Consider the following 9,930-nt stretch of genomic DNA (forward strand, 5'->3'; position numbering starts at 1 on the left):
AGAGGGCCTGGTGGGTTGCCCAAGTCCACGGTTAGCGGCCAGCGCTGATCTCGGACTTGAAACCGGGTTAACTGTGACAATGGCTCCGCAGCGACCTATTCGTCGAGCGGATAAACTACAACCTGGCTAGCTCTCCTCTCCTCGCCTCCAGCCGCGACTGATTACTCTACTGCACCAGACTCCAAAATATGTTTCTCAGGATCGAGGGCCGAGCGTGCCGCCTTTTTTCAAGCCACTGGTCGTGCAGCGTGCAGGTGTCGCGAGTCGCCAGAAATAGACTGAGATCCATACCTTGTTGGGCACTGGCTGCCCCCTCGACAGGGTCTCGGCGTGTTTTCCTGACCGAGCCAGTTGCGGAGGGGTTTGACGGGCACAGCTATATATATACCTGCACTCCACGATTGCTTTTCTTGGCTTGTCACGCCGCTCATAAAACGCTTGCTCTCACCTGCAACGTCTAGTCACAAGTGCAGCCAAATACGTTGCCAAGCCTGTCAATGTCCCCTTAAACCATGCCGACATTTGCGTTCGTAGTGTCGGGCCTCCACCTTGCAGGATGCTTCAATGACGTCGATGAGCAGCAGCGGATGACAAAGACTGCCATCGGAGATAACCATGATGTTACCATGCCACGGAGGGAAACAGCTACTTCCTAGACGTGGAAGAGCTCGCCGGTTGCGGAATAGATCATGCTAAGCCTACTGGTTAATATCTGCGTGAACAGCTTACGAGCCGTTCCGTTGACACCTTGTTCATGCGCGGAAGTCTCCGCGGTAGGGAAGGCCTGCGGCAAATTGACTGACACGCCTAGCACATGATGCGCACAAACTTATAGCGCTCTCAGTGTTGCCTTTCCTCATCGAATGTGAAATCTTGGCAATAATCCCTATAATCTCAGGCCCTGGGCCGTGTTGACACGTGCTTAGTAAGGGCGGCGATAACGTCGAGTTTCTGTCTTTCTTGTCAAGTGGGTTTCCATGGACATCGAGAATCAAAAGCTGGCTTATTCCAGTGCACACATAAAAATCAGACGCACTGGTCTCGGTCAACCAGCCATGAGGAACTTGGTCGACTATCCAATCATTTGGGTTTCATTGACAAGTTAATGAATTACAAAGGAATACCTCATAGATCAAAGCTGGAACACGCAAACAAATCATCCAGGTAAGGGCAGAGTGAATCTACTGGCAATACAAGTATTCTCAGATTCCACTTTTGACTATAAGTGTACCTAGTAGGGCTCCCTCGACAAGACATGCTGTAGTGGAGCTGACATTCATGCTTGGGATGCTTAAACCAATGCTTGAGTACAGGTGCGTTTATATGGACAAGGGTTGGGTTGACAATGGCAGATCCCTTTGCAGAACACACAGTCCGAGTTTCGATCTGAAGCTCGCAGTCGCAATAACCACAGCATGTGCGGTGGGACATAGGAGGCCTGTCAATAAATTAGTTCCTGCCAGCTGCATGGATTTCAGACTCGTCCTGCCATCTGTTCACCTCATTGCACAGGAAGTGGAGTCAATGAGATAAACGGAGTCGCGAGTCCTGCAGAATATATGTGGCCCAATTGCTCTCACCAATGCCAGAACCTGCAAGGACACCAGGTTATTTCCATCCATTCAGTAATGGCGAATAATTCCGGCCATGTCTCCTTGTGTCCCACTCGCGGAGGAGGATCACCCAGGTTTGCTGCAGCAAGTCCATACGGCCAGCACACCACCTTGTGACCGCGGCCCTGCACCACCCCCACGGCGTAGACACTCTCGCGCTCTAGGCTCTGGGAGTGAGCTTCCCAAAATCTGGCGAATTCTCCTTGCGTCGTGCAGGTTGCGATCCCGCACGCCGCCCACACCAGGAACGAGTTGTTCGACGGGTAGCCGTGACGCCTTAGCCACTCCCGACAAGCTACCATGTTGTCCCGAGACTGCTGATCCTCCTCGCTGGCTACGTCGGCCCGGGTCTTGTCCAGGCACTTCCGCCACAAATCCTTGTTCCGCGTGGTCGAGCAGCCTACGAAGAAGTAGGTCGGTGGTGGCTGCCAGGCCCCCTGCTTCGATCTTGGGTGAGGCATGCCAGAGGCGGCCAGTCGTTTCTCGTGCAGCTCGGCATGAGCGGTTAGCCAGCGCTCGCACATTGCACGATCTTGGCAGTCAATGTCGTCGGGCTGTGAATCAATAAGCGACGTTGTTCATAGTTGACTGTCGAGGCCAGACTGACCACGATGTATGTTTCTAAGCTGCGTCTTCGCGACACATCTGGCAGCGCTTGCTCCGAGTCGGGGTCCCGGCACTGATTTCGTGCTTCTAGTCTCGCTACACCATCGATAGCCAAGACGATGGACTGGCAGTCTGGAAGACCGTGTCCAAGTATGAAGGAGTCGCAAGCTGCCTTGTTCCTCGCACGCGCAACTTTCACTTCTTGCGTTCTTCTTAGTGCCGACCGCCAAAGTCTCAACCCCCAAATAGCCATAATCGTTGCTCCGAATATACCCAAGCCTGCCGGTGTTTTTAGTCGGGTTTGAAAGTGTCGCATGAACTTATTGTAGAAGATCATTCTAGCCCGTTTGAGAAGATAGTACGAAATTTAAGGACGATTCTCCGAATTTGAGAATTTAGCAGGTACAAATATTGTTGAGAAAGGAGATGTGATTTATTTGACCTAAATGGCTGCCTGTACCACCCTGTGCCCATCAGTAGAGTCCGCGTAAGCTGCAGCAATCCCCAAGGCAGACGTCAAACTTGCTTGTGCAGCCAAGGCTTCGCTTGTAATCATTGGTTTTTTTGGTTTTTTTTTTTTTTTTGACCATGAGAAATACAGCTGACGGTCCAGAACTATTCCTATATACTAAGACCACCTTTCACCGTCGTACTACTGTTCATCCTCTCGCTGGTGAGGCTTTCGGCCATAAACGATGTAGCTAAGGAATTGGGTAAGCAAGTGGTGGATCTGAGGTTTGCAATTACCCTCCTCTTGAGCGTTGAGGTTGACTTACATTGGGTAGTAATAGTGTATGCGGGTATCGCAAACATCAATGCTTGCCAGGCGGAGGAGTTCTTCAACCTCGTCTGCTTCAAGTCCGTAGTTCCTCAGCATCTTCCAACACATTCCTCGAAGAGCCCGGTGCGTGTTCGTCATCAGCCACCGCCCAAGCTCCTTCCATCGTGGCTCGACCGGCCACGGATTACCTGCAAGCATGAGCAGACTCGAAACAGCCACCAAAGACATCTTGTAGAAAATGCATGGGCTTACCAGGGCCGGGCCCGACTTCTTCGACGACACCCACAAACCCAGCGTCCAACAGCCACTGCTTGTAGTTAAGCGGCTTCTGCAGATCGCGGCCAATTGCCAGTCCTGCCTCGATCATGGTCCGGTTCAGCCTTAGCAGGTGTGTACCCTCCAGGGTGTTGTCGTCGCACAGCGTCTGGAAGACAGGGTCCATGAGCTCGATCCAACCCCCCGGCCTCATGTTATCAAACGACTTCCGGATCACCGTGCGGTGGTCGTCGAAGCAGCTGACTGCGAGACGCAGGTGCACGTAGTCGAATGGATGCGGATGGATCCAGTCAGAGTGCTCTGAGTCTTCCTTGAAGAATTGCACGTTCGGCACGACGTCAACTAAGTATATGTTGGTCAGTCGCAATTAGACTTGACATTCTCCGCGGCGTAGAATCAATATAATGCCGCATGAGACGGCAGGTAGCCATCATTTCCTCACAGGCGAAGAGTCGTAGTGTCCGCCAGAGATATAGATGCACCGTCTTATGTACTCACTCGGCTGGATCATGCTAAGATCAGTGCCTATCACAGTCGCTTGAGGATGGTGCTGGGCAAATTTGATAGCCCAAATGCCCGTCCCAGTGGCGATGTCGAGCACATACTCTGGGCGCCCAATTGGAGCACGGTAGAGCGCACCACCCAAGTATATTGTGAAAGCCTTATGCTGAAGGTCCAACCGATCCTGCTCAGCCTGCTCGCAAGACCCCTTATCAGCGGCTGGCCGGGCCAGTTCGCCGGTGCTCATGGGCCGCACGTACCGGGTCGTTGGGCAGGAAGTACCTCCCCGTCTCATGGTTGACGTAGGTCCGTCCACTCTCCTCGTCCAACACGGCGCCCGGTTCTGCAACCGAGCTCCCTGTCGGTTCCCGTATGAGCTCCTCCGGCACGGGCCGAGACGATGCGTAGAGGACATAGCCATTGTAGTCCAATGCCGGGACCAGAACGTCTTGGTTCAGCACACTCTGAGGCGGTTGGAACGTTGCGTCTGCTCCAGGTAAACCATGACCTGGCTGGCTCGTCTGCGCATCGATACCGAGGTATTGTGCGGGGTTTCTGGCCTGATCGTAGATGGCCGTCTCATCAGCTACTGTCGCATCAGGTTTGATCTGGTATGCATCTTGGGAATGCTCCTGCTCTTCTCTTCTTGCCTGACGCATCTGGTTAGAATCTTGATTGTGCATGGCTGCTGTCAAGCTTACACACCCAGTGCTCGCAATACAGAGCAGTCAGAATACTAGCCCGAGACAGAATTTAGGCACGCCGTGACCAATTGCTGTGCCCCCACGGTGGCGTTACCTAGTCTGATCCTTCTACTCCAAGCCAAGCATACTCCGGGTACCTCAGCACCAAGACACTCCATTGGTCAATATTGAGCGATCACGCGTCAACATAACGAACAAGCGGACATCAAATCAGAAATCTTCTGGGCGCGGTATAAGTTTGAGCACGCTCTTGTAGACCGATGAAAAGACAGACACAGTGCTACACACAGTCTTCTAGGGCAAACATCCTAGGACTAGCTCGTCCATGGATGATCACTGTCAGAATGATGTCAGTGAGTATATTACGTTGAGAATTATAAACAAGTCCCATGGATGGGGGCAGTGTCGGATCATCGGGCGCAAAAGAAAGTCGGCAATGACCCATTCGCTATAAGTGACTGGCCAGTCTGCAGGCTCTCCCCTTTGACGTATTCAACAAAGACGAATGAATATTTAAGTGTGTTTCTGTGTTGATTTAGACCGTCTTATAGTGCCTCAGATCTAGGGCTCGTGAATGACGAAAGATGCGCAAGGAAGGTTGAGGCTGAATGAGATGATGAACCAGACGTTGCACACAAGGTCAATCTAAACAGGCTTACTGTTGAGAGTTGCGGTGTGGAAACGGAACTGCCAGTACAACTATAAAGCAAGTCCTCTAATGCTCCGATCTGCGCTGTTGCCGTCACACAAAACAGCTCGGGAGGGTTTTCCAGCCTAGTTACTGCGTTCCACACACTATTTGCCACCATTTTCACTATGCCGGAAAGTTCTGCTCTGGCTTCTGAGGCTATGAGACATGGTGTGACCATATAAATTTATCGCACTAGACTAGTTCGAGGAGTCGCTCTCTTAGATGGAGCCACGAGGACCTGGATAACCATTATTGGTTTACAAGTCAAATCCAAGGACAGGTAGTGGCCAGGGAAAATGACAACAACCTGCCACTGCACACGAAGTCAGACTTTCTTTGGCCTGCATCAAAGGCGCACAGACGGCGCGGCAAATTGCACACGTGTTGAATTCCATTTGTACTTCCTTGTGGGGGTATAAATGCCGATGATAACTGACGCGCAAGCCGTTCTCCCCCCTCTCTCACTCTCACATCAAATTGGGCAAGGAAGAGAGAAGGGCCCTTGGAGGCGCCAAAAGAAAAAAATGATAAAGACCAAAATAAATGACCCCGTCAAATTCGAGCTGAATGAGGTCCACATGTACGCGAAGATTATGGCCTAGTAGCCATCCGGGGGGTATCGTAACATGCTTTGCAACCGTGACCCATGTACGCCTGGCCCCCGTCTATATCCCGTGTATACTCCTCAGTAGTAGCCGTCGTCCCATCACATCACATTCATCTTAACCAACCCCCTCCCGACCCCCATCCGTCCATTATCAAGCTTCTCATACCAACATTATGTGGGGGAATTACCCCCCTTCTCTCCTCTCCCCCGCGGAAAATAGAAGCAGCAACTTGAGTCCTTGCGCCGTGCTGCATGTCTCCTTTTGGGGTGGTTTTTTGACTCCTCTCGTAAATTCAAAAACGCCGCTCCAGGCGGGCAGATGGCCATTCCCTCCCTCTTTTGCCTTGGGACATGGGATCATCGCCGCTGTGGTGGAAATGCATTGGGTGAGAACGTACGATGCCTGGTCCCGTCCAAAGAACATACGTCTTTTCTCTCCTGTTGTGCGCGCCGGTACATAGCTGCGTGTGGGTTGTGCCTCCTAAACACACGAGACAGCTTTTGCGACCTCCACCGGGTTCGGGTCTCTGCCTCCTTCCCCCGCGTATTTTTTTCAACGTCCCTTCAACCGCCGGTGTGATTGGGGTTATGATACGTCATCATCATCGGCCACTGGCCCCCCTGAGCACCCGGCACCGACACCGCGGCGTGGGGGCCGGCGCCGCCGCCTCCCCCGCCGCCGCCGCCCGGGTCGCCCGACCCCCGCTGCTCGCTGCCCAGCGCCAGCAGCGCGCTGGCGTTGTAGCGGTCCTGCGAGGAGGGCGGCACGCCCATGGCGATGGCGCCGGTCCACTCGTGCCAGGGGTTCGCGCCGTTGGGGACCTGCGGCACCGCGCCGGGGCCGCCGCTCATCCAGCCTGCCGCGGCTTGCTGCTGCTGGTGCTGCTGGTGCGTCTGGGCTGCTGCTGCCTGTTGCGGGTTGTTGTAGGCGGCCATCGGGTTGTGGGTTGCTTGCGGTGAGTTCCCGGGAGGGGTGTGGTTCATCTGGGCGGCCGCTGCTGACGCTGCCGCGGACGTGGTGTAGAGATATTGGTGGTGTGCTGATTCCTCGGTGACTGCTGGGATGTAGGATGACTGCATGGAGCTCGACGCCGAGGTGGGTGTGGAGAGGGCCGACTGTGTGAGATCAGCGTATCCCATCTGCGGATAGGCCGTGGTCGGCGTGGTCATCGAGGGGTTGTAGTAGGAGGCGTTCGCCATGCCTGGCGCGCGATGGATTGACAACTGCTCCGTTCCATTCACCATTGACATTGAATTCGGTGTCGTGCTGTTGGATCGAAGTGATGGTCGCCTGTGGGCTGCCGAGCCAAATCCCTCCTGCTTGACTGCCACGGCGAGGTTGTGCTGAGGATGCGAAGAAAACTGTGAGACCGGCGTGTTGCTGCTGTTGCTGTTGCTACTACGTCTTGAACCCAAGTCGTTTTCAATCGAAGCAACCGTGCGGTCGATCACAGCACTGATCTGCGGCATTAATCGAGAATCGGCTCCTGAGATTTAGTTATACAGTGAGCAAGAGAGTATAAACCTTGATAGGTCGTCAATGACACTTACCGATCCCAAGGTATTTCGACACCTCCATTATTACTGATAACCCCATATTTATGTCAGCCCTCAAGCTGGCGAAATCGGCCAGCGTCATGTCAAACCGCCTCTCCCAGTGAGCAGCGAGAATTGTGAACACCGCGGCCACGTAGACAGCCAGCTGGTACCAGGTCGTGTCGAGCGACTTGAGCCTCGACAGCTCGCTCGCGATCCTCAGGATGCCCCTCGCCGAGTCCTCGGACACCCTGCTGTTCTCGGCGACGAAGTTCGGGTCGGTGCTGCTGCAGCGGGAGGGGTGCCGCAGGCAGAACAGGAACTCGTGGTTCGACCCCGCCAGGTACGACGCGCGCATCTGGTTCTGCGGCTTGCACTTGTCCACCTGCAGCTCCTCGGGGAGCTCCCGCTCGTAGTTCCGGAACTGGTGCTCCAGCCTCCGCACCGACGCCATGTACTTGCCCGGGTCCTGGCGCACCGAGTACACGTTGTTCCACAGCTCCATGAACAGGAACGACAGCTTGAAGCCCGCGTGGCCCGCGAGCCAGCAGCACTCGCCGATCCGCTCCGGCTCCGTGATGCCCGTCTCGTCGATGCACTCGTCGGGGATCAGGATCGGCAGCTCGGTGTCGAAGTCGTCGGCCCGGATGGGCATGGGCTTGCCGACTCGGCCGTACAGTATGACGACTATCATGAATATGCTCCACCACAGACGCTTCCGCATCTCGTTCTCCAGGGTAGTGGGTTCGTCCTTGTCAAGAAACGCGCGGTGGAGGTTCATGTCCATGGCTCTCGTCCACGCCAAAGTGGCCATCAGATAGACAGGCCCTGGTTTCGGGAAGCCGCGACAGTGAGTTAGCATTAGCACCAAGGCCTGGGTAGAAGGAATAGACATGTCGCATCCTAGGTCCCACGTCTTGTCGAGGCACCAATGATAGTGCCTATTTGACAATTCGTTCAGCTGGGCTTTTCTGTCTGGGTCCTCGCTGTCCCGCACGCTGAACTGGTAGTACATGATGGCGAAGACCATGTGCACAATAGCCATCTCCGCTGTCGACGCCTTGTAGTTTTGGTCATCGTATATCCGCGAAAGCTACGGCAGCCAACACATTAGAGGGAATCCTTATATTTAGCCACAGGCCCAGAACTGAATAGAGAGACATTACCAATCTGAGGTATGTCGGCTTGTGAAGGACGGGCATGAAAGGGCCCAGCATGACAAAGAACCACTGGGAGTAGCTGAATGCCTCGTCTCTGGCGGGTAAGTGCGCGTCGAGGGGTGGGTTGACTTTGGATACGGAGTTGATGAAAGATTGCAGCGACTTGTTATAGAGCGGCGTGTTGTTTGGTACGCCCGGCGGCGGGCCGTCCACGTCCGGGGCGCTGAACGAGGTGATGTCTATCGTCGTGCCTAGTATAGATAGCTGAGTGCCATTGATACTACTCAGGGGTGCACTGTCAGCCGCGACACCCAGACGGGCATCGGTCGTCCTCGGATCCGCGGCTTGGAGGGAAGATGCCTGCAGCACGGAAGAGTAGCTGTTCGATGACCTGTCAGATGTTCGACTGGAGTCTTTGACCCATAGGGAAAAGAATTGTGTCCATTGGTCCTTGCTGGGGTCGTTGTCGGCGTCGAAGGGCGTGTTTAATCCGTAGGGCGGAGTCCACTGCCACGGCCTAATCTGGACACCTTTGTCTTCGAGTAACCTCTCCATGTCGCGCAGCCGTGTCATCATGTCTCTTTTCTCGCGCTCGAGCTGTTGTAAATAGCCGCGGCGTTCCGTACGCCCGCTGACGCGATCGGTGACATAACATTCGAGGTTCTGCTGGGCGCAGGGGGAGCATCCTTCGGGTAGACCATCGCAACGGATCTTGCGCACCTAAATCTCAAGCCACCACGAACAAAGTCAGCATGAACCACGGTGTGGGATTTGCGGTAGAATGGGTTTAAAACATTGGGCTTCCTTCTGAGACCGCGAATTCACTATTTGCTCCACGTGTGCGCTCGCTTGCTCATTTCTGACAGCGGTCAAGTCGTTTCTGACAATAGAACCCGCTTCTGATGGTACAGCATGCACGATGATGGGCGCTTCACGTTTCCATGACGCAAGATAAGAATCTGACTGTGGAGCAGCCATTTCGAGCCCTCCAGCAGGGATCTTACATGGTTTGCAATGGAATTAAAAGAGGGAGCAAGCAATAACGGCAACGTCGACGCACCTTGCAGCGATCGCACGCCTGGCCAGTCCGGGTGTAAGATTGCAATTTGTCCTTGACCACCTGCGAGAAATCCTCGGGCCCCCTCTCGAGACGGGGCAGCTTGACCTTGGACGCACCAGGCAAGCTGTCCTGAGGAGGCTCGGCCAGGTCACCAGGCCTCTTCGAAAGACGTTGAGGCATGATACAACGTGGGTGGCGACCAACCGGTCAGCAGCAGGTGTGGTGCAAATGCAGTGAGCCTCCCCGTCCGGCCCGTCCAGGCTTTTCCAGCAAGGTTCTGACTGTGTGATCTGCCCAAGTCTGCTGGTTGATGGGTCGGTCCCACTTGGCAAGCAATGGTGTTGGTTTGTAATGCACAGCAAAGAACGTGGCGTTCACACCGCAAACCCGGGTTA

General features: G+C 54.5%; 2 protein-coding genes across 2 annotated transcripts; both read right to left on the reverse strand.

The window, feature by feature from the left end:
- Positions 1–2,871: 2,871 nt before the first annotated feature.
- On the reverse strand, positions 2,872–4,460 carry INS49_003138 (uncharacterized protein; the record flags this gene model as incomplete). The annotated part of the gene is made up of 5 exons (XM_043163934.1): positions 2,872–2,920; positions 2,996–3,188; positions 3,253–3,618; positions 3,775–3,985; positions 4,038–4,460. The coding sequence occupies 5 exons, from the start codon at positions 4,458–4,460 to the stop codon at positions 2,872–2,874; spliced, it is 1,242 nt and encodes a 413-aa protein (XP_043032440.1).
- Positions 4,461–6,343: 1,883 nt separating this feature from the next.
- Positions 6,344–9,715, reverse strand: INS49_003139 (uncharacterized protein; the record flags this gene model as incomplete). Its single annotated transcript, XM_043163935.1, has 4 exons — positions 6,344–7,266; positions 7,331–8,408; positions 8,482–9,195; positions 9,536–9,715. 4 exons carry the CDS (start codon positions 9,713–9,715, stop codon positions 6,344–6,346), a joined length of 2,895 nt encoding a protein of 964 aa, XP_043032441.1.
- Between the last annotated feature and the right edge of the window lie 215 nt (positions 9,716–9,930).

This window comes from Diaporthe citri (assembly GCF_014595645.1).
Source record: "Diaporthe citri strain NFHF-8-4 chromosome Unknown scaffold_1, whole genome shotgun sequence".
Classification (NCBI taxonomy): Eukaryota; Fungi; Ascomycota; class Sordariomycetes; order Diaporthales; family Diaporthaceae; genus Diaporthe; species Diaporthe citri.